At 42.1% G+C, this 25035-nt stretch overlaps 1 protein-coding gene across 5 annotated transcripts in view; it reads left to right on the top strand.

Moving 5' to 3' along the window:
- Positions 1-25035, top strand: part of arhgap12b (Rho GTPase activating protein 12b) — a 210241-nt gene that overhangs the window by 152484 nt on the left and 32722 nt on the right. For all 5 annotated transcript variants that reach the window (XM_072253968.1, XM_072253969.1, XM_072253967.1 and 2 more), the window contains 2 exons: positions 2449-2547; positions 2669-2759. In XM_072253968.1, coding sequence (XP_072110069.1) covers positions 2449-2547; positions 2669-2759 — 190 coding nt within the window. The remainder of the gene's footprint in view (positions 1-2448; positions 2548-2668; positions 2760-25035) is intronic.

Below are 25035 nucleotides of genomic sequence, written 5' to 3'. Positions count from 1 at the left end.
GTAGCCTTTGGTTTTCGTTCCCGTAATCTGTATTTGAGTACAAGAATGTGTAATGAAGGCTATATTTGACATCCTGATTTTAAACTCTCAAAAAGGAGAGCTGAATAGCAATAGAGAAGCTAATATGGACATTTCAAACATAGTGCAAAGCTTTGAAATAAATATGTATACCTGAAACAACTTAATTTTTAAGCTAAAACTTAGATAGCAAAGTTAATTTTGCTTCTTTTGACAAATACATGTTTGAAGTTAAATAATGAGATATCTTAAACCAGAGATTTACTGGAAAAGAAGGAATTTTCATCTGTACTAAATATAGAGGTGCAAAATCTTACTTAACGTATTCAATTATCTTTTGCTCGTAAACTCATCTGTCTTCCTGGGAATGTTGCTTTTCACACCAGCGTGCCAACCAAAAGAGCAGGAGGCATCCTCCTAGCCACCAGAGGAATCTATTGTTAATTTCTCTTTTATTGAGTCTAAGTAATGCTTTCACCTCTGAAATGTATTAAGAGTAACTGCATATTTTTAATACGATATGTACTATCAAGCTTTGTAGATGTATTAATAGCACTGGACAACAAATTTGTTTGAAAGTGTTGCTTCCTCAGATTTTTTTTGTGTATGATAGACTGAAGCTGAATACGAATATAATTTCAGACTACTCGTATCACGTAGGAATTTGGAGAAATAAGAAATTAACTTTTACTGAATTTGTTTAATTGCATAAAAGAGCAGATGCTTTACAACAGTTCAACTAAGTTAAAGATGTTTTGTTGATGATTTTCATTTGTACTTAGTGTTGGGGCTTCTTGTTTAAGTGTCCAACAATAATCAGCCAATATTGATGGATTTCTGTTGCCCTGATACCATTTCTCTATGACTGCAATGTCCTGGTCATGCTCATCACTGACAGCACCAGGATTTGCAGGGAAGAAGTGTAAATGGAAATGCAGAAAATAAATCATTAGTGACATGTTTCAAAAGTTCAATTTAATGTCAGAGAAATGTATACAATATACATCCTGAAATGCTTTTCCTTCACGAAACATCCACGAAAACAGAGAAGTGCCCCAAAGAATGAATGACAGTTAAACGTGAGAACCCCAAACGCACCCCCCACCAGCTTCCCCCTCCCATGTGTAAGCGGTGGCGAGCAACAATCCCCCCTCCCCCCAGCAAAACAAAAGGCACATCCGCTACCAAGCACAAGCATGAGCTTAAGTGACAGCAAAGACACAGACCTAGCAGTTACCCCAAAGACTATTGCAATTCATCCGGCATTTGGCAACTCACAAGTTCTCTCACTCTCCCTAATAAGGGAGAGGGAGGTGTCTCCCCTTTTTCACAGCGAGCGGGAGACATAACAACAACCCGCTGGTTTACGATATTAAAAGTTCCGTTTTGTCTCTTTTTATGAGCTCTGTGTCTGAAGATCGCAAAGTTCTCAGGTCTTCGGATCCACAGCAAAAGATTTTCTGGCCTCCCCGATGGCACACAAGTCTCCTGCCATGACACCAACCCTCGATCTCCCCCATCTCCAGAGCCCCGAGATTTTAGGCTTCCAAACACTAGGCCACCTCTCACCTCTCCCTTGGTGTGCTGAACAACGGCTGGTCCTGAAACCCCGAGAACAGGTCCCGTTACCACAAAGAGCCGAAGTCAGTATGTAACTCCAGGTCAGGGTCTTCAAAAGAACCCTGATAGGGAAAAATAAAGATATTAAAGATGGAAATAGACCTGTTTCAGAAGATGCAAGCAAAGGAGTCGCCGTTTAGCGCCGTCTTAACTCCGTCTCTGTTTCACCTCATGGTTTAGTATGCTTGAAGCATGTTGTCAACAGCTGTATGTAGTTTAGTGTTCTGTAGTTGCCAAGAAAATTTTCAGTAACATCCTTGAATGCCTTCCATGCTATTTTCTCCAGACCCACTAGAAGTTCTTCAATTTGCCTTTCGTTGATCACCAGTTTGATTTGTGGACCAACAAAAATGAATTTCTTAACCTTGGCATTAGTTACTCTGGAAAGCACCTGTCTCAAATATTGAAATCCTTCACAGAAATTTATAGCCTTTCTAAAACCTGTCCTGCCATGCAGCGTCTGCCCCGCATAAGCATGCCCAGGCATGCCTTGACAAGATAGTAGACTTTTCAGCTTACATTGTGGGGTGGAATTATGAATTGAAATAACAAATATAGGTGATTTTTTGAAATGGTGCGTGATAGGGAAATTACATGGTGATTTTCATGATCAACAGCCCAACGTCCATAACATACACCCAAAAGTATTCAGGAAGCAAAATCTTTGTTGTTCAGTGTAGTAGTACTTGTGACAGTAAATTGTTAAAGTCTCCAACTATTCCAAACCAATTCTAGAAAGGCTGCTCTACTAAAATGCAAATGTTAAGATTATATGTTTCACTAATGGGGAAAAAATTTGACATTTTCCAGCTCAGAACACGTCAAGGAACAGAGTTACTGATTCAGTTAGATAATGATAATCTCATCAATGAATGGTATAAAGCTCTTGAAGAGACCATTAGTAGTCAGGTGCGTATTTAAGTTGGAGCATTTTGCTTTCCATATTTTTGTTTACTTAATTGCTTTTCACTAGTAAAGTGTTCAAGAAATTTGTATGTTAATTTAGATCTCACAAGTAATTTCATTGCAGACAGAGTCTGATGAAGATGATATGCCAGAGTCTCCAGTCATTGAAAAGCAGGATAAAGATAAAAATAATAAAGATTTAAAGAAATCACGACGTAAGTCATAAGTATATGCATTTTGTAAGGTTAGATTAAATGTATATTTCTGGTTTTACCTCCAAGGTATGATTTCTACTTGACCTTTTCCTTGCATGCAAAGCCTTAGATTGAAGTTATGCTTCACAGTTAGTGACAGATTCATTAATGCATTGTATGAAATGTATTAGTATGAAAGTTAAGTCGTCCACCTTGATAAAGTACTTGAAGTGGTTGGTCATGAGCATATTAACTCCTGCCTATGGAATGACCTGGATCCATTCCAGTATCCCTCCCATTACAAAGGTCAACAGCAAATGCGATTTCATTTTCTCTTCACTCACCTTGGGAACATCTCAACAAGGAAGATGCATATGCCAGGTTGCTCTTCATTGATTACAGCTCTGCATTTAATACTATCATCCTGTTAACTCATCGAGGGAGGGAGGGAATGTCGAAGGGAGGGCATGTGGCCAAGTGGTTAAGACGTTCATCTAGTGATCTGAAGGTCGCTAGTTCAAGCCTCAGCTGTGGCAGTGTGTTTGTGTCCTTGAGCAAGGCACCTAACCACACATTGCTCTAGTGTCTGTTCGAGGAGTGGAGCCCCACAGTGACTTCCAATCTACGCCTTGTAAGGCATGAAAATGCCCAACGCAGGCCTCTCATGGTCTGAGTTGACGTTCCCTCGCAACTCATAAGTGAGCTCCAAACCTGGGCAACTGGATAGTCTATTTCCTCACTTTCAGATCGTAGTTAGTATGGATTGGCAACAACATCACTGTACTCCACCATCAGCTCAGGTGCACCACAGGGCTATATGCTTAACACACCGCTCTACTCATGTTATACTTATTATGTGTCTAAGTACAGCTCCAATGTGATATTTAAGTTTTCTGATGACTCTACTGATGTTGGCTGAATCAAAGGTGATGACAAATTAGCATATAGTAGGAAGGATAAAAATCTGGTTGAGTGATGCCACAACCACAACCTTTCATTCAACATTGGCAAAACCGAAGAGGTCATTGTAGATTACAGGAGGCAAATACATGATCCAGTCCTGTATTCAGTAACTTTAAATTCATTGGTGTTAGAGGACCTGTCTTGTGACCAGCACACAAGTGTCATCGCAAAGAAGGCACAATAGTGCCTCCTTTTTTTTCAATCTTTTTATTGGTTTCATAATGATAAACATACCATAGTATTGATACAAAGTTATTGGAATTACATTGTTATAATTAACATAGTTAAATATAAGCCCATTTGATACATGGGTGTTAAACCTCCCAATCATACAGGATACAAATACAACATACAAAAAAAAGGGAAAAATCATGAAAAAGGAAAAAAATATATAAAACTATACCCCAAAAGAAAAACTAACCTAAACAGTGTTAATCAACTAAACTAAGAAAAAAAAAGACAAGGGCTGTTATGTAACATCAAAAAAAAAGCAACTATTAGTGTCGTTGACTCCGTTCCTCTCAACATATATTAAAAAGAAATAGAATAAGTTTGGAAAAGGTCAAATTACATCATATGGAAATGTTGAATAAATGGCCTCCAAGTCTTTTTGAATTTAATAGAGGGATGATAAATAACACACAATTTTTTCTGAGTTTAAACACAACATAGTTTGAGAGAACCAGTGAAATGTGGTGGGAGGATTAATCTCTTTTCCAGTTCGGCAAAATGGATCTTCTAGCCATTAATGTAAGAAATGCAATCATCTGACGAGCTGAAGAGGTTAAATGACTTGATTCTATCATTGGTAACTCAAGAATTGCAGTAATAGGGTGAGGTTGTAAATCAATATTCAGAATAGTTGAAATAGTATCAAAAATATCTTTCCAATATTTTTTCAAAAAAGGACATGACCAAAACATATCAGTTAAAGAAGCTATCTCAAAGTGACATCTATCACATACAGGATTTATATGAGAATAATAACGAGCTAATTTATCCTTAGACGTATGAGCCCTATGCACTACTTTAAACTGTATCAGCGCATGTTTAGCACATATTGAGGATGAGTTAACTAATTGAAGAATTTTTTCCCATTTTTCAATCGGTAAAGTAATCTTAAGTTCCCTTTCCCAATCAGTCTTAACTTTATTAGATACGTCTGGATATATTTTCATAATTATATTATAAATAATTGCTATTACAGCTTTTTGAAAAGGATTTAAATCTAAAATTTTTTCCAAAATATCTGTTGAATATAAATTCGGGAAGGTAGGAGAAACAGTATTTAAAAAGTTTCTAATCTGTAAATATCTTTTTTTAAAAAAAAGGGATCTAGGCAAGTTATATTTATTAGATAATTGTTCAAAAGACATGAAACAATTATCCAAAAGTAGATCACAAAATCGTACTATACCTTTAGTTTTTCAAGCCAGATATGCTTGCTCCATAATAGAGGGTTGAAAACAGAAATTAGGTATAATAGGACTTGCTAAAATAAATTAATTCAACTCAAAAAATTTTCAAAATTGAAACCATATACATAAAGTATGATTTACTATTGGGTTATCCATTTGTTTATACAATTTAGAAAGAGTAAAGGGAAGCGAAGTCCCTAAAATAGAACCCAATGAAAACCCTTGTAAAGAATTGCATTCAAGTTTTACCCAATGTGGACTTGAAGGTACGTCCAAGTCCCATAACCAAAATTTTAAATATTGAATATTAATTGCCCAATAGTAAAATCTAAAATTCAGCAAAGCTAAACCCCCCTCCTTTTTAGATTTCTGTAAATGTCTTTTACTAACCTAGGATTTTTGTTATGCCATATATATGAAGAAATTTTGGAATCAACATTACCAAAAAAGGATTTGGAATAAAAATTGGCACCGCTTGGAATAAATATAAAAATTTAGGCAAAATAATCATCTTGATATCATTGATCCGACTGATCAATAACAGAGACATTGGTGACCATTTAGTAAACAAAAGTTTAATCTGATCAATTAAAAGTAAAAAGTTAGCCTTAAATAAATCCGTATGCTTTTTCGTAATTTTAACCCCTAAGCGTGTGTAAAAAAAGTCGGTAACCAATTTAAATGGTAAACATCCATAAATAGGAACCTGCATACTTAGGGGAAATAATTTGCTCTTATTAAGGTTCAGTTTATAACCAGAAAAATTACTAAACTGAGCCAACAAAGATAAAATAGCAGGAATAGATTTCCCAAGGTTAGAAATATATAATAACAAATTATCTGCATATAATGATAACTTATGTATTTCATTTCCACGGGTAATACCAAAAATGTTAGGTGAGTCTCAGATAGCAATTGCTAAAGGTTCAAGGACAATATCAAATAATAATGGACTAAGAGGGCATCCCTGCCTAGTACCTTGAGATAAATGAATAAAGGGAGATCTTTGATTATTAGTACAAACCAAAGCCATAGGGGTATGATATATCAACTTAATCCAAGATATAAATATCGGACTAAAGTTAAATTTCTCAAGCACACTAAATAAATATGGCCATTCAACTCTATCAAAAGCTTTCTCAGCACCTAATGAAATAACATTCCGGAGTACTAAGTGAAGGAGTATAAACAATATTCATTAACTCCTAATATTAAAAGATGAATAACAGTTTTTAATAAATCCAGTTTGGTCCACAGAGATAACTTGAGGTAATACCTTCTCTAACCTAGTTGCTAATATTTTAGAAAAAATTTTTGAATCTACATTCTAAAGAGATAGCGGTCTGTATGATGCACAATCAGTAGGATCTTTATTTTTAAGAATTAAAGAAATAGAAGCTCCATAGAATGATTGTGGTAATTTACCTAATCTGATTGCTTCTTTAAAAACTCTAGACAACCAAGGAGAAAGAATAGAAGAAAAAAACTTTAAAAATTCCACTGTAAAACCATCTGGACCAGGTGCTTTGCCGGAATTCATTGAGGAAATAATAGCTGTTATTTCTTCATCCCTAATAGGAGTTTGGAATGTTAAACATTCTTTGGGTGATAATTTCGGAAAATTCACTTTCCTTAAAAAGTCATGCATGATGTTGGGATCATGAGGAAAATCAGAGTGGTATAAGGAGGTATAAAATTCTTGAAAAGATTTGTTTATCTCGTCATGATTAACTGTCAAGGTGTCATCATGTTTGCGAATCTTGATAATTTGATGTTTAACCGAAGCAGTTTTCAATTGATTAGCTAATAATTTACCCGATTGATTTTCAATGGAGGATGTTAATGATAAGCTGTGTTCCATTTGAAGTTCGACTCTCTGTTTATAAAACTCCTTACTAGGAGCAATAGAATATTTCTTATTAACTTCTTTAATTTTATCAACCAACAAAAGTGTTTCATTCTTAATACGTTTTTTTAAACCAACAGAATAAGAAATAATCTGTCCGCGGATATAAGCTTTAAAAGTGTCCCATACTATCTTCTGTAATATTAGTTGAAACAAAGAGATAAGTCTGTTCCTTCATAAACTTAACAAAATCTGGGTCTTGAAGCAAATTAGAATTAAATCACCATTGTCTAATAGTAAAAGAAGTACCCATTAACTTGATAGAAAGTTTCATTGGAGCATGATCAGAAATGGCGATAATGTCATAAATGCAGTCAATTACAGATGGAATTAAATGAGAGTCAATAAAAAAGTAGTCAATTCGAGAATAAGAATGATAAGCGTGAGAAGAATGAAAACTCTATCTTTAGGGTATAGAAATCTGCAAATTTCTGAAATTCCAGAGTCAATCAGAAAAGACTTAATAGGAGTAGCCGATTTATCTGGTAAAGCCTGACTAGATATGGATCTATCCATCAGGGAATTTAAACAACAATTAAAATCACCACCCATTATCAACATATACTTGTTCAAATTAGGAAAGGAAGTGAATAAGTGCTTAAAAAATTCGGGATAATCCACATTTGAGCATAAACATTAACTATAGCAACTTTTTAATTAAAAAGTAACCTAGTAATTAACAAAAATCTACCTCTCGGATCTGAAACAATGTCTTGATGAGTAAATGTAGTTGAGGAATCTATAAAAATTGAAACTCCTTTCACTTTGGCCTGGGAGTTCGAGTGGTACTGTTAATCCTTCCAAAACCTAAAGAAACGTTGATCATCCTCTTTCCTCACGTGAGTTTCTTGTGCAAATATAATGTGAGCATTCAGTCTTTGGAATACTTTAAAAATCTTTTTCCGTTTTATTGGATGGTTTAAACCATTTGTATTCCAAGAGACAAAATTAATAATCTGAGCCATAATTTAATGTCAACCCTTGGGTATATAAAGAGTTAACCATAATGTAAACTCATGAATTCGGAAGAGGAATAAATATTCAGAGCGGAACCGGAAGTCACGACACTGCAGACATCTTTGTAGTACTGAATCAGCCCAATAGAAAAGATTAATGAAAAATGTAAAGACCCCCACGCCCTCCACCTCTAAAGTCCCGAAACTAAGCCAGAAAGAGCTAGAAAAAGAACTAAGAACAAATACTAAATCTACCCCCATTTCTCCAGGAGGCAACTCCAAAGATATGTTAAAAAGAGAACCCCCCCCAAAATCCAAAACAAAACACTGTACTATAATAATCTTTATATTGTGATTTCTAAAATGAATGAAAAAAAGTAAGCGCCAATGCATATTATTAATAAATTACAAACATGAATAATTGAAAATAGTACTTTTTTTTAAAAAAAAAAGGAATTATGGGGAGAAGGAACCTGAGAAGAAGGCGTAGTCAAGAAGAACAAAAGATATTATGAAAGAAGGAAAACAGACTGCCATCTTAATTATACAAAGCAAAAAATAAGCAAGATGTTCCTCCATACAGTAGAAATTTACCATCAAATTGTTAATGACAATGTCAGAAATCAAATAATTAGGAATTAACAAAGTAATGTGAAATCATCAACAGGAAAAAAAAACTTTATTTAAGATGTGAAAAATACCTACACTACTAACTGAAAATGAAAATCTTGAACTTATAAAAGATCATCTTCATATGATGATTATAGGCTTTAAAAAAAAAGCACATAAAACCAGAGCCGATACTGCGAGAGCTAGACATTAATTAGAGTGAAGTATCCATAGCAGTTGAATAGTGCTCATCCAAAAAACTTCGAGCTGCACTTGTGGAATGGAAGACACGATGTGGTCCCTCTGAAGGAGAAATTCTTAAACAGGCAGGATACAATAGGGCTGGTCTGAGACCTTTTTGGTAGCATTCTGATGTCAGAGGTTTAAAAGCCAGCTGCGCCTTCATCACTTCTGGACTGTAGTCTTCCACTAAATGGAACTGATATTGTTGAAATTTAATCGTACCTTGCTGATGGGCAATTCGAATGAGATGGTCTTTAACTTGAACATGATGGAAACGGAGGATCACTGGCCTCGGTTTAAATTCGGAGGACAATTTGGGACGCAATGTACGGTGAACACCGTCAAGCAATGGAGGATCGTTGGGGAATACAGAACTAAACGCATCCTTTAAAAGTTGAGAGAAGAATTTTGAGGGGTCTCCTTCCTCGACGTCCTCGGGGAGACCAATTATACATAAATTCTAGAGGACAGAATCAGTTTTCAAGATCAATAATCTTGGATTTAAAATGTTCCAGTTGTTTAGTCATCAAAGATAATTTCTGCTGCAAATTCTCAATTTTCAAATCTGTTTTCTGAGCTTCAATGTCTAATTCAGTCATTTTACTTTGATGTTGCTTAACTTCACAATCAAGCGATTTCAAAGAGTCTGTAATTGACTTTAAATCTTCTTTAAAACTTTGACGTTGTTCTTCAAATTTTTCATTTAAAAGATTCAACAGAATATCAGTTCAACAGAAGTTCAGTTTGCTTGGATTCACCTTTTTTTCCATTCCCGTCGGAATCCTTCCCGTTTTTAGGATCTCGCCCTTTAGATCTTGTACTTACTGCTTTGCTCATTTCTTCAAATTTCACAGTTACAGTTCAAGGAAAAATCAATAGTATAGAATAAATCTTCTAGTGTAGGTAAAAATAAATTAAGGGAGATCATAAGTTTAAAACAAAGTAACGGTAATGGAGTGAAGCCAGAATCAACCTCACTCCATGAGTGCCTCCTGGAGAATCTCCTCTTTTTTATTTAGAAGTTAGCATAGATTTAGCTTGTCACCAAAAACTTTGACAAATTTCTCTAGATGCGCAGTGGAAAGTATCCTAATTGCATCAAGGCCTGGTATGGAAACACCAGTGCCCAGGAATGGAAAAGCTACTGAAATGGTGAATACAGCCCATTCCATCACAGGCAAAGCCCTCCATTCCACTGAACACAATTTCATGAAATGCTGCTACAGGAAAGCAGCATCTGTCATCAGAGACCCCCACCATCCAGGCAATACCCTCTTCTCACTATTACATTAAGTAGGAAGAATGGGAGCCTTAAGTCCCACATTAGGAGAGCTGTCGTCATTGGAGACTCTATAGTCAGGGGAGCAGATAGGAGATTTTCTGGACGTGAGAAGGACACCCGTATGATTTGTTGCCTCCCGAGTGCCAAGGTCCGGGATGTCTCTGACTGGGTGCACGACATCCTGGTACGAGAGGGAAAGCAACCAGAAGTTGTGATACATGTTGGCACCAACGACATAGGCAGGAAGAGGGATGAGGTCCTGAAGTGTGAGTTTCGAGAACTAGGCAGAAGGCTGAAGAACAGGACCTCAAGGGTGGCGTTCTCAGGATTGCTGCCAGTGCAACGTGATAGTGATGGTAAGAATTGGAGGAGATGGCAGTTGAATGCATGGCTGAGGAGTTGGTGCAGGGGGCAGGGTTTTAGATTTTTGATCATTGGGATCTCTTCTGGGGAAGGTGGGACCTGTACAGATTGGATGGGTTGCATCTGAACTCGAGCGGGAGCAATATTCTTGCAGTTAGGTTTGCTAGCATGGTTCGGGAGGGTTTAAACTAATTTGCAAGGGGGATGGGACTGAGAGCGATAGAGCAGTGAAAGAAGTGCATGGAGTAAAACCAGATCTAACATATGGAGAGGCTTTGAGGAAAGAGAAGCAGAGTAAAGGGTGTAAAGGTTGAAAGGTAGAAGGGCTAAAGTGCGTGTACTTCAATGCAAGAAACATCAGGAACAAAGGTGATGAACTGAGAGCTTGGATACATACATGGAATTATGATGTAGTGGCCATTACAGAGACTTGGCTGGCACCAGGGCAGGAGTGGATTCTCAATATTCCTGGATTTCAATGTTTTAAAAGGGATAGAGGAGGGGGGAAAGGGAGGACGGGTGGCATTGCTGGTCAGCGATACTATTACTGCATCAGAAAGGGTGGGTAATGTAGCAAGATCCTCTTTTGAGTCAGTATGGGTGGAAGTTAGGAACAGGAAGGGAGCAGTTACTCTATTGGGAGTATTCTATAGGCCCCGTGGTAGCAGCAGAGATACCGAGGAGCAGATTGGGGCACAGATTTTGGAAAGGTGCAAAAATAACAGGGTTGTTATCATGGGTGACTTTAACTTCCCTAATATTGATTGGCACCTGATTAGTTCCAAGGGTTTGGACGAGGCAGAGTTTGTTAAGTGTGTCCAGGACGGATTCCTGTAACAGTATGTTGACAGGCCGACTAGGGGAATGCCATACTAGATCTAGTACTAGGTAACGAACTGGGTCAGGTCACAGATCTTTCAGTGGGTGAGCATCTGGGGGAAAGTGACCACCGCTCCCTGGCCTTTAGCATTATCATGGAAAAGGATAGAATCAGAGAGGACAGGAAAATTTTTAATTGGGGAAGGGCAAATTATGAGGCTATAAGGCTAGAACTTGCGGGTGTGAATGGGATGATGTTTTTGCAGGGAAATGTACTATGGACATGTGGTCGATGTTTAGGGATGTCTTGCAGGATGTTAGGGATAAATTTGTCCTGGTGAGTGAGATAAAGAATGGTAGGGTGAAGGAACCATGGGTGACAAGTGAGGTGGAAAATCTAGTCAGGTGGAAGAAGGCAACATACATGAGGTTTAGGAAGCAAGGATCATATGGGTCTATTGAGGAATATAGGGTAGCAAGAAAGGAGCTTAAGAAGTGCCTGAGAAGAGCAAGAAGAGGGCATGAGAAGGCCTTGGCGAGTAGGGTAAAGAAAAACTCCGAGGCATTCTTCAATTATGTGAAGAACAAAAGGATGACAGGAGTGAAGGTAGGACTGATTAGAGATAAAGGTGGGAAGATGTGCCTGGAGGCTGTGGAAGTGAGCGAGGTCCTCAATGAATACTTCTGTTCAGTATTCACCAATGAGAGGAAACTTGATGATGGTGAGGACAACGTGAGTGAGGTTGATGTTCTGGAGCATGTTGATATTAAGGCAGAGGAGGTGTTGGAGTTGTTAAAATACATTAGGATGGATAAGTCCCCGGGGCCTGATGGAATATTCCCCAGGCTGCTCCACGAGGCGACGGAAGAGATTGCTGAGCCTCTGGCTAAGATCTTTATGTCCTTGTTGTCTATGGGAATGGTACCAGAGGATTGGAGGGAGGCGAGTGTTGTCCCCTTGTTCAAAAAAGGTAGTAGGGATAATCCAGGTAATTACAGACCAGTGAGCCTTACAGCTGTGGTGGGAAAGCTGTTGGAAAAGATTCTTAGAGATAGGATCTGTGGGCATTTAGAGAATCATGGTCTGCTCAGGGACAGTCAGCATGACTTTGTGAAAGGCAGATCATGTCTAACCAGCCTGATAGAGTTCTTTGAGGAGATGACCAGGCATATAGATGAGGGTAGTGCAGTGGATGTGATCTACATGGATTTTAGTAAGGCACTTGACAAGGTTCCACACGGTAGGCTTATTCAGAAAGTCGGAAGACATGGGATCCAGGGAAGTTTGGCCAGGTGGATTCAGAATTGGCTTTCCTGCAGAAGGCAGAGGGTCGTGGTGGAGGGAGTACATTCAGATTGGAGGATTGTGACTAGTGGTGTCCCACAAGGATCGGTTGTGGGAACTCTACTTTTCGTGAATTTTATTAACGACCTAGATGGGGGTTAGAAGGGTGGGTTGGCAAGTTTGCAGGCAACACAAAGGTTGGTGGTGTTGTAGATAGTGTAGAGGATTGTCAAAGATTGCAGAGAGACATTGATAGGTTGCAGAAGTGAGCTGAGAAGTGGTAGATGGAGTTCAACTCGGAGAAGTGTGAGGTGGTGCACCTTGGAAGGACAAACTCCAAGGCAGAGTACTAAGTAAATGGCAGGATTCCTGGTAGTGTGGAGGAGCAGGGGGATCTGGGGGTACATGTCCACAGATCCCTGAAAGTTGCCTCACAGGTGGCTAGAGTAGTTAAGAAAGCTTATGGGGTGTTAGCTCTCATAAGTCGAGGGATAGAGTTTAAGAGTCGCGAGGTAATGATGCAGCTCTCTAAAACTCTTGTTAGGCCACACTTTGAGTACTGTGTCCAGTTCTGGTCGCCTCACTATAGGAAGGATGTGGAAGCATTGGAAAGGGTACAGAGGAGATTTACTAGGGTGCTGCCTGGTTTAGAGAGTATGCATTATGATCAGAGATTAAAGGAGCTAGGGCTTTACTCTTTGGAGAGAAGGAGGATGAGAGGAGACATGATAGAGGTATACAAGATATTAAGAGGAATAGATAGAGTGGATAGCCAGTGCCTCTTCCCCAGGGCACCGCTGCTCAATACAAGGGGACATGGCTTTAAGGTAAGGGGTGGGAAGTTCAAGGGGGATATTAGAGGAAGGTTTTTTACTCAGAGAGTGGTTGGTGTGTGGAATACACTGCCTAAGTCAGTGGTGGAGGCAGATACACCCGTGAAGTTTAAGAGACTACTAGACAGGTATATGGAGGAATTTTAAGGTGGGGGGTTATATGGGAGGCAGGGTTTGAGGGTCGGCACAACAATGTGGGCCCAAGGGCCTGTGCTGTGCTGTACTATTCTATGTTCAATGTTACCAGGTTCTAGGAGCATTTATTACCCTACAACCATCAGGTTCCTGAGCAAGTGTGGATAATTTGAATCACCACCACTCTGAACTGATTCTCGGACCTACAACTCACTTTTGACCACTCTTTTCAAAGCACGTTCTCAGTGCTTTTATAAAATTACACATTGTTTTGTCAGTGTTTGTCCATTTATAAACACAGTCCTACCCACCTGGCTTCATCTATCACCTTCTAGCTTGTATTTCTTGCACTCTCCCATTTTCTTATTCTGGCTTCTTCCCATTTCCTTTCCAGCCCTGAAGAAGGGCCTTAGCCTGTAACCTTGACTGTTTATTCCTTTCCATAGATGCTGCCTGACCTGCTGAGTTCATTCAGCATTTTGTGTGTTTGTCGGTTTGTTTAATTTTACATAAAATTCTATTGTATTTCATTTTTTCCTGTAAATACCTGCAAGAAAGTAAATCTTAAGGTGGTACAGTGTTGTGCAGAAGTCTTAGCCACATAAAGAAAAAATTCTGTAAAACAAAGATGCTTTAAAAATAGTGAAATGAAAAGTTTCAGATTTTGATTGTCAATTGTCCATTGTTCAGCACCACAGTCCTTGTGTTTTTAAGCATAAGTGACCCTCTTGGATTTGTTACCACTTTAGAGGAATGGCTTTTTGGTAGCAAATGCTGTGGAATTTTTAAAATTTTTGGTTCAAGCAAGAGGCAGTTTGTCAGGAAAAGAGTTGGCGAGTGCCACGTCTGAGTGTCTGCAGCCATCAGTGAAGCACGTTGAGGTTCCCTGCGGTTTGGGGCTGCGTTTCTGCCAATACAGGCAGCAAACATCTTCTCCTCTGTAATTTGTAATAAATCTATTTAAGATCACCCCTCATCTCTTTTAGCTCCACACGTAGAATTACTTTATACAAACGTTTGTACTTTATTGTTGCCAAACAATTGATACTAGAACGTACAATCATCACAGCGATATTTGATTCTGCGCTTCCCGCTCCCTGGATTACAAATATTAAAAATAGTAAAAATTAGTAAATATAAAAATTTAAATTATAAATCATAAATAGAAAATAGAAAACTGGGAAGTAAGGTAATGCAAAAAAAAAATGACAGGCAGGTCTGGATGTTTGGAGGTTGCGGCCCAGATCCGGGTCAGGATCCGTTCAGCAGTCTTATCACAGTTGGAAAGAAGCTGTTCCCAAATCTGGCCATATGAGTCTTCAAGCTCCTGAGCCTTCTCCCGGAGGGAAGTGGGACGAAAAGTGTGTTGGCTGGGTGGGTCGTGTCCTTGATTACCATTCTGATCTTCCAGAGGACCAATTTTGTCCTTTGCAATCCTGTTGCTCTTAACATATCTGTAGAATCCCTCAGGATTCTCCTGCACCTTGTCTGCTGGAGGAACTTCATGCCTTCTTTTAGCCCATTTGATTTATTTTTTAAGTGTTCTCTTACATTTCTTATACTGCTTAAGTACCTCATGGACACTGTCGAGTTAAACTAGTCTCTAGAAAGTATTGGGACCTAGAGGCAAAAGAAAATAATATTTGAAAGTAATAGCAAGAATCCACTCATAGACCAGATGGAACTCACTGCCTGAGTGCTGCTTCTGCTCGGACATTGGGGGGACCCCGCAGCATCACAGCAGCAGTCCGGGAAAAGCGTTGGAATCTGCAGTAAGATGCTGAACTTTAAATAACTTGAGAGACTGTTTAATGGAAAAGAGCACCACTGTCACTTCGGTTTGGGTTAACCCTAGCTTCACGTCACGGGGATCATCGCGCGTGGGCGCTTCTGGGAAATGGCGCGAGGTTTAAGAAGGGCTCGGGAACCTTCGGGAAGGGTCGCCCGGTTTGAAAGCATAATGGTCTATTAGGGAGCGGAGGGGTAGCCAGTTTTCTGACTAATGTCTAATAACTAATAGGTAATGGTTGGTGGAACTAATGGAACTTCCAAACTGCCGCACTTGCGAAAAATAAAAGGAGGAAAAAGGAAAAGTTGTTTGGTTATTGAGTGGAATCTAGTTTAAAAAAAGCCTTTGTTTGGGTAGATGCATTCAATCCCTTTCAAGTGGGGAAGCTGCACATGTTCAAAGAAGAAAAAGAAATCCGACTTGACAGTGAAAAAACTGGTTGACCGGGAAACTGGAGGACCAGGAAACAGAAATCTGGGAGCTTTGAGCTGGAACAGCAGGAGCAGTAACCTGGAATCCTGAAAAAGGAAGAAAATCAAGTTAAGATAAAACAACATCAAAGCATCATTAAAAAGTTGTACTTAACCTTCTCACCTGTGAACAGCCTGCAGGGGAAATCAAACATGGCTGATCAAGCTATTGGGAAATCAGTTGAGCAACTCAAGGTAGAGCGAACGACAGCAAAAAGATTATTTTCTCATCTGGTCAACAGTATTACCAGGACCTGTGAAGACATGTCTGAAGAGGAGCTCGGAGTCAGTTTCAATAAACTCACAATAGAAGCTGCAAAGTCATAGAAGCCAATGATGATGTGGAGGCCGGATTCATTGCAGAACTGGAGGCGGAGCTGAACACAGAGGAAGTAGCTGTGTTAACTGAGTGGCAAAAAGCCGACCTGGCAAAGATGGCAAATGAGTGTGAGTTGAAACTAAAGGAGATCAGAAGCCTAAACCAAGAGACTCTTTGGACCAACTTTGGAAATGTAGAATTGTTCACAGCACTACAAGCAGCAGAGGATGAATGTAAAAACGTCACTGCTGTACAACCCGATGGCAACCAGGAGGTGTATGACTTCATGCTTAACCACCTGCATGGACTGGTAAAGACAGCGAAGGAGGTGCATGGTCGGTGGAAATGATGGATCCCGCCAGGGGATCAGAGGGACCTTCAGAGTCACCTGAAGGGGCTTGAACTCCACATCCCCAAGTTGGTTTTCAAGAAGGCCCACTTCATACAGGCAAGGAGAAAGGAGGATGCTGAAAGACTAACACCGACGGTGTGGGGCTTTTCCTCCAATTTTCCCACGCCAGCCATCAGACTGAAACCGACAGCCCTTCCCAAGTTTACTGGCGGCAAACGTGATTTTCACAGGTGGAGAAAGGACTGGGGAGCACTCCAGAGGCAGGGAGAGCCAACTGGTTCAAGAGAGGTGAAAAAGGTTCAACTACTGGACAGTCTTGGCGACAAAATCAGAAGAGACCTTTGCTTCACTACTTATAATACTGCAGATGACATCTTCCGTGTTCTCGAAAACTGCTATGGAAATCAAACGTGCATTGCTATTGAAATAGTGGAAGAGTTACAGAAAATACCAATTGTCAGAAGTCATCAGTCACAGAAAATAGTGGAATTAATTCAAGCTGTGGAGAAGGCACTTCAAGACTTGAGTGACCTTGAAGACACGGGTGCTATCAAAAATCCGCTGGTGACAAAATCAATTGAAAGTAAACTAACAGAAACTCTCAAGAAGGAATGGCTGGTCTATGTTGCTGACAGGAAAAATGCTGTGGCACCAGATAATCGGTTTGACAGTGGCTTGGAATTCCTCAGAGGGCAAGAGAGCATATATGAGCAGCTCGAACAACTGAGGGATGAAGAGCCAAGTAGAAAAGAAACCAGGGCTGAGCCAAGACATACCAGAACCAAGTCTACCAAGTCAGGCGACGACCATGCAGAGTGTGTAGTCTGCGGTGATGGAAAGCACAAAAGGAAGCTCTACTTTTGCAAACAGTTTCGAGCACTAAAACTACCAGAGAAAAAGGCTGCAATAAGAAAGTTGGGGGCATGCAAGAGGTGTCTTGAGGTTCATGATGACAGTTCATACTGCAAATCCCCCTATCTGTGTGAAAACCAAGACTGCAAGGATGAACGTACTCCTGAGCATCATTACTATGTGTGCCCCAGTGCGGAAATAAAGAAAAGCAGCGCAGGTCAGAAAAAGAGCAGATTTGGTCCAGAGGAGAATAAAGGCAGGAAGAAATATACAAAGGATCAAGAGGAGTTCTTCAGCAAACTTTCACCAGAATTGGTCAAACAATGTCGCGATGTATTTTCAAACACTGCATCCAAAGCCTTCAGTACTGTGAAAGATAAACCGGGCCTTCTGGTGGAAAGTGGGTTTCAAGAGCTACCAGTGATTATCATGCTTCTCAAGGTCACAGCTAATGCTGGGCAAAAAATCCGAACGTTATTTGACTTGGCTTCAGACACCACTTATATAACCCACAAGGCTGCAAGCAGACTGAACCTCAGAAGTGAGGAAATCACTCTCCTTGTCCATGGAGTTGTGGGGGGATGAAGGTTCAGGTGGAGACAAAGCGGTACCTTCTAAAAATCAAAGTAAACACTCCCAAGGGCACTCTCAAATCACACCAATTGGTTTGTTATGGACTAGACAGCATTGCAAATGCCCACAAATATGTGACACTGAAGCAACTACAGAAATTCTTCCCAGACATACCGCTTGATGAATTTGTGAGACCCAGAGAAATAAATTTACTCATAAGCCATAGAGAAGGTCAGCTAGCGCCTCAGAGAACCAGAGCTGTTGGAGACCTCGTGCTGTGGGACGGACCACTGGGGAAGACGGTCGGAGGAGCACATCTTGATCTCTTTGAGGAGCTGTCTGTGTTGGCCCACATGTCCAGGACACATTTTGCAAGGCCAATGAGAGCGGCTGCTGTAACAAGGAGCTCACCAGCAGAGTCCCAGAGCAACTTCCACCAAACAAACAGGATGGCATCAAGCTCCAGGAGTCAGGTACTTCAACCACCAACTGGGACTTCCTAGAGTGGTGGAGGTGGGATAGTATTGGCGCAGCATGCGAGCCAAAATGCGGGCGTTGCTGCTGTGGAAACCGTCAGCCAGGCGGAAAAGGAATAACTCTTGCTGAGGAGAGGGAAGTTGAAGTTGTATGAAGAGGCCTCACCTATGTCACAGGTGACTGCCACAGCACGAACCACATTGGCACGCCAGATATCTTTCGTTAGAAGATCCAACTTCCTTGCCAAACAATAAAAGAACAGTCGAGGCTACATCTCTCAGGACAGAAAAGCAACTAGCCAAAGAACCCGAGTGGAAAGCGGCCTACACTGCTCAAGTGTATGACATGATCAATCGAAGGGCTGCAATGAAAGTCCAAAGACACAGCTATCAACTGGAAAGGGCCAGTCTGGTACGTGAGTCACCTTACTGCTCCGAACCCGCACTCTGTCACGACCCCTGTGCAACTTGTGTGGAACAGCAGCCAAAAGTTCAGAGGTGTGAGCTTGAATGACCTGCTAATGAAAGGTCCAGATGTCCTCAACCAGATTCGCACTGTCCTACTCAGATTCAGGGGTGGAGTATATGCTGCTCTGGGTGATATAAAAAAGATGTACAATTCGGTTTGGTTGGAAGTCCGAGAAGTGCACCTGTATAGGTTCCTCTGGTGAGACTCTGAGGATGATGAGCTGGGGGAATATGCAATCACAAGAGTGAATATCGGAGATTAACCAGCAGGGTATATTGCGCAGCTAGCAATGCGCGAAACTGCTAACCTCCCTCCTTTCAACCACCTCAAAGAGGAGCGGCAGGTGCTCCAACACGACAGCTACTTGTTGACATTCTTATATCCCACAACAACCTTGACCAGCTGAAATCCATCACAACAAATGTGGAGCAGATCCTGAAGGTCAGAGGTTTCAAGCTCAAGCCTTGGGTCTTTTCTGGGCAAAGTGGGAGGAAGGAGTACAATGACAAGCTGGAGAAGTCCAAGGCAGAAGCCATGGTCTTGCCAAACTAAGTGTGCTATGATGACAACAAGGCACTTGGCCTGGGCTACATAGTAGAAGAGGACAAGCTCCATGTCATGATTGCAATCAATTTCTGGAAGAGAAGGAAAAAAAAATGAGACTTAGCCAAGACATTCTACAAGAGCAAATCAGAGAACAGACGCCAAACCCCCTGACACGAAGAGAACTGCTCAGCCAAGTATCAGGACTGTATGACCCAGTTGGCCTGGTAACTCCTGCTAAGCAGAAGGAAACTATTCTGGTATGAGGGGCGTTCCAAGAGGCAAAGGGCGAAAGGTGTCTAGTCAAAGACACATGGGACATAGCTCTCTCAGCTGGCCTCAGGGAGGATGCAATTAAGCTCTTCGAGGAGTATGTTCAACTTGGCAAGGTAAAGTTCACCAGGGCACTGACTCCCCCATGCTTCACTGAGGGACCCTGGGCAATCACGTTCTCTGATGGAAGCGAGCACGCCTATGGAGCAGTGATGTACCTCAGGTGGAACTTGGACCAGGGCTCAATCGTCAGGTCAGACTGGTGGAATCTAAAGCCAAATTAACTCCCTTGGATCACAAAGGTGATGTTGTCAAAGCAGAGATGTGTGGAACAGTGTTTGCCTCACGCCTGAGAAAGTACTTTGAGCTGCATAGCCGAATCTAAGTTGGGTGGTGGTAACATTTCGTTGATAGCTAAACAGTCCTTGGTGCAGTACAGCGAGAAAGTTATGGCTATCAAACATTCTTTGCAAATAGGATCAGAGAGATTCAAAACAGCACAGGGATCCAGGACTGGCAGTGGATTCCTGGTCTGCAAAATATTGCTGATGTAATCACCAGAGGAGCCAGCCTTCAAGACCTGTACAGGTTCTTGGGCGCCCTGAACGAAGCAGCCCCGCAGGAGACTACGGCAAAAAATGGAACGGAGTGGATATGGCAAATCCATCCGCCTGATTCTCCACACAGGAATGGTGCTGCAGAAGCCGCTGTACGCATTGTAAAGAGAGCACTCCAGAGTCTTGGGGAGGAGTCTGGGCTCAGTTACAGCTAGTTCCAGACAACTCTTCACATAGCAGCCAAGCTTGCCAATGAGCACCCAATTGACGCCGAGGTACAGAGCCAGGAAGTCACACCCAACACTCTTCTACTCGGTCGAGCATCTCAAAGCGGGGATTTCAAAACCTTTGACTTTTCCAGCTACCCCTACAAAAGACTCCGAGCCATGCAGTCAGAGGTAACCAAGTCCTGGAGGTGCTGGAGCCAACTCACTGGTCCTAATTTGCTTGTCAGGAGCAAATGGCATACTGCACAGAGAAACGTCACTGTTGGGGACGTCGTCTGGTTAAGTGACCAAAGTGCACTGAGAGGACATTTCAAGCTTGGCAGAGTCGTCAATACTAATCCAGACAACAAAAGCATCATGAGGGACGTCAACCTCGGGATCTTCCCAAGCTACAGTGTTCCTGTGACAAAAGCTCTGAAAGTAACAACAAGGCATCCAATCTTTGATGGGGGAAAAAAGACGGGATCCAAGCCACCATCCTTCACAGGGATGTCAGGCAGCTGGTTGTCTTACTACCTGCTGAGGAACAGATGGAAAGTCAAGTCAGCAATACATCGTAAGAACACTGAACTGGGACTGCCAAGTTTGCCTTTGAAGCTGGCGATCTCCCCAGTGTTTCCATGGGAAGATTGAGTGGGAGGTGTCGAGTCAAACTAGAGTTTCTAGAAAGTATTGGGACCTAGAGGCAAAAGGAAATAAAATTTAAAAGTAATAGCAAGAATCCACTGATAGTCCAGATGGAACTCACTGCCTGAGTGCTGCTTCTGCCCGGAACATTGGGAGGGCCCCGCAGAATCACAACGGCGGTCCGGGAGCAGCGTTGGAATCTGCGGTAAGATGCTGAACTTTAAATAACTTGAGAGACTGTTTAATGGAGAAGAGCACTGCTGTCACTGCTGTTTGGGTTAGTGCTAGCTTCACGTCACAGGAATCATTATGCGCGGGCGCTTCTGAGAAATGGCGCGAGGTTTAAGAAGAGTTTGGGAACCTTCGGGAAGGGTTGCCCGGTTTGAAAACATAACGGTCTGTTAGGGAGCGGAGAGGTGCAGGTTGGAATCTATCTACAAAGCCCAGAGAGGTAGCCAGTTTTTTCACCTTATGACTAGTGACTAATGTCTAATGGCTAATGGTTGGTGGAACTAATGGAACTATCAAACTGCCACACTTGCGAAAAATAAAAGGAGGAAAAAGGAAAAGTTGTTTGGTCATTGAGTGGAATCTAGTTAAAAAACCTTCGGGTAGCTGCATTCAATCCCTCTCAAGTGGGGAAGCTGCATATGTTCAAAGAAGAAAAAGAAATCCGACTTGACAGATACAGACAGTGCCCAAGGTCAGCATTAAACCCCATTGCTCTTGTAATAGTGAATGGATAGTTTATTTTTTGGATGTCAACTGGTGACTGAATATTCACTATGCCCCCTGGGATCATTCCCTGGAACATTTTCAAAATGGTGCCCTAGGATTTTTACCATTCAGTCATAAGAGCAGAAAGTTGGGATCTTGGACGTTACAACATTCTTTTATGAACAGCTGTAACATGCTGTAAGGTTTCACTGCTAATGTAATGGCTTTTCTGTAATGTTCCGCTGCTGAGATAATAGTTTCTCTGTAGCAGCAATGTTTGGGTTATGACTAGAGAAAATGGGGCATGCTAGCCAATGAGTGTAATTTGTTCTTTCTTGTGTGTCTGGGAGCTGGGAATTTGCAGTCTTTGGCCAGGGAGAGATGAGGAGAGAAGAAGCGAATGGAGAGAGTTGGTGGACCTCGGATGGAGTGGACGGAGCGAGGATCCAAAGGTCAGCGATGATCAGAGGAGGTCGATGGTGGACGAACGACCTTATCAGGAGCTCCAGCATTGCGCCTTAGACTGTTTCTTGAGAATGGGCCCTTTTTCTTTCTTTGTTTTCTTTACTAACCATATAGTCAAGTTAAGAATTATAAGGCTCAATCGCTTAATTGCATATTGTGTACTATTTGTTATTTTGTGGTACTGATTCGTAACGGGGCACATCGCACAGCATCTACCGAAACAAGATTTCTTAAGTTTGGTCAGGCCAGGGGGCTATAATCTCCTATATTAAGCCGCTAGCTGAAGCAAGAGTTACAATTGTGGGGGATGTGTTCGGGATTGATTCCGTTGGATGCTGTGTGATTACTCTGAGCATTGAACCAGTGGGGTAGTTATTCGTACTCCGGATGAATTGTTAATTTGCCTGTTAAGTACTGTAAAGTTGCGATTGTGGGCGGAGGTTTAATGAAATGGCAGGGGCAGCTCTTGTTTTAATGCAGATCAGTGCTGATATAGCGGTAGCTGGGGTGGAGATTTCAAAGACGGTTCTATCGTTTCTGAGACGTGAGGGGAAGGAGTGGTGAGATTTAGAATGTCTAATTAGTCCATGTCCTCCAGTGAAGAGTGAAAATTCTGAGTTAGTATCTGCCCTTACCTCTCTGGCGAATAAATGGAAAAATCAAGTTAAAAGTCCCAGCTATGGTAGGCTTTGCCTATTCTCTGGAATTACACCCACCCCTAAAGAGGAGGAGGAGTATGCGACTTCGGCGGAGCAGACCTCTCAGTTGTTAGATGAGTGGCAGTGCTCTGATGTAAAGCGACAGATTGGTTGAGAGTTTGCGTGGGCGGGCCACTGACATTGTGAGAGCCATCAGGTTAAAGTATCACGTAGTGACAACTGTCAGTTACATGCAAGTACTGGACAATGCTTTTGGCCCGACAGGAAGCCCAACGAAGCTTATGGTGAGGTTTCAGAACATGCATCAGAAGAAGGGGGAGAAGCTTTCTGCTTTTATTTTTCGGCTAGATGGGCAGCTAAATCGTGTGCAGTGCAGAGGGGTCATTCAGGTGGCTGAGGTGGATCAGTTAAGAATGGACCAGATAACCAGGGGCGCCCAGTCCCATGACCTGATTGCTTGGAGTCTCCGACAGTCTTGTAAGAAATGCCCCCCCCCCACCGCCCATCTTTTGTTGAGTTGATCAGAGAGGTACGGGAAGAGGAGAATGTGTTGGAAGTGCAGGAGGCCTCCGTCAGCAGGGTATAGTCCTCAGTGGTGGTCCCCTGCGGTGAAGTGACCACGGATAGCCTGCCCCGGGGAGCGGTAGAGGAGATTGTGGCAGAGTTGAGAACAGAGATAATTCTGCTGTTATCAGTGGGTGTGGACCCCCCCCCCTCCCCATATGATGGAGCTGATTGGGTGGGGGGAGGGGGAGAGTGCGAATCTCCCAAGGGGATGAACAATGCAGAGGGCTGCTGGCAGCAGGTGTCACACCAGAAGGAGAGTGAGCCCCTGGATACCTAAACAGAGAGAGTTGTTGGGAAAACTTAGAGGAGACCCAGTGTGGGAACGGCCTGGTGTCTCTGGGGGAACGCATTCTCAGCAATATACCAAGGAACCCCCAAAAGCGAAAGGCCCAATTCCTGAAAGCTTAGTGGGACTATGCTCCAGTGTGGATAGAGGGCATTTATGCTAAAGCTGTACTCGACGCTGAGTCGCAGGTCACGTTGTTGTACCGTTCATTTTACAACCAGTATCTGAAGCATTTACCCTCGACCCCATTCAGGGCACTGGAGATCTGGGGGCTTAGTGCTAATGATTATCTGTATGACAGTTATTTGTCAGTGAAGTTGGAGCTCTCAGAGGCCGATGTGGGGGTGTCTTGCAGTCCTTGATAGATTGGTGCTGGTTTGTCCAGACCCTGTTAAGGAAGACGGCTTTTCATTTCTGGTGGGGGCCAACACCCCTCTTGTGAGGAGACTCATGGGGGCCTGCAGGAAGAAGGCTGGCGAGAGTTTTCTGGGAACATTGTCCGTGCACCCGCTGTTTTGAGCTACTTTTGAGGAAGTGTGTGGCTGCATTAGGCTGGATACCGGATTTAGACGAGGGACTGTGTGGTTCACCCAGTTGAAGCCAATGGTAGTACAGCCCGGGGAAGTAGTGAGAGTGTTGGGGACACTTATATTTTCTGGAGTGCCTGAGGGCAAGGCCCTCTTAGTGGATGCTCCGGAAGACCACGAGGGTGAGTCGAGATTTCCTGCTGGGGATCTGGTGAGGCAAGCAGAGTGGCAGTGATTGTCAGGAACACTATGAAGAGGGAGGTCATCTTCAAGCGGGGGATGCCCCGGCACATTTGTTCCTGGTGACGGTAATGTCTTGTGTCCCTGTGAGACCAGCTGGAGAAAAACTATTGGAAAAAGGGGGAAGTTGACCACTGAGTCATTCAACTTTGGGGACTCCCTGGTTCCTGCATGTTGGAAGAGGAGGTTGGTAGAGTAGACGTTGAAGTTGGAAGGTGTTTTCCAATGACGAGTTTGATATGGGTTGTTCCAAGAGCACTCGTCACCCTATCTGGGTGACAGAGTTCACTCCGTTAGAGAGCGGTCATGGAGACTGGCCCCTGCAGAGGTGGAGAACGTTTGGCAGCATTTATGTAAGTTGAAGGAAGCTGAGATCATCACCAAGTCATGAAGCCCCTATGCGTCCCCAATAGCAGTGGCCCGAAAGGAGAATGGGAAGGTACGGATGCGTGTAGACAATAGGATTCTGAAATCCTCGACCAGTATACTGTCCCGAG

The sequence above is a fragment of the Mobula birostris genome, chromosome 3, assembly GCF_030028105.1.
Source record: "Mobula birostris isolate sMobBir1 chromosome 3, sMobBir1.hap1, whole genome shotgun sequence".
In the NCBI taxonomy this organism is placed as follows: domain Eukaryota; kingdom Metazoa; phylum Chordata; class Chondrichthyes; order Myliobatiformes; family Myliobatidae; genus Mobula; species Mobula birostris.
Note: the sequence above shows the minus strand (reverse complement) of the source record. Positions and strands in the feature narration are given on the sequence as shown.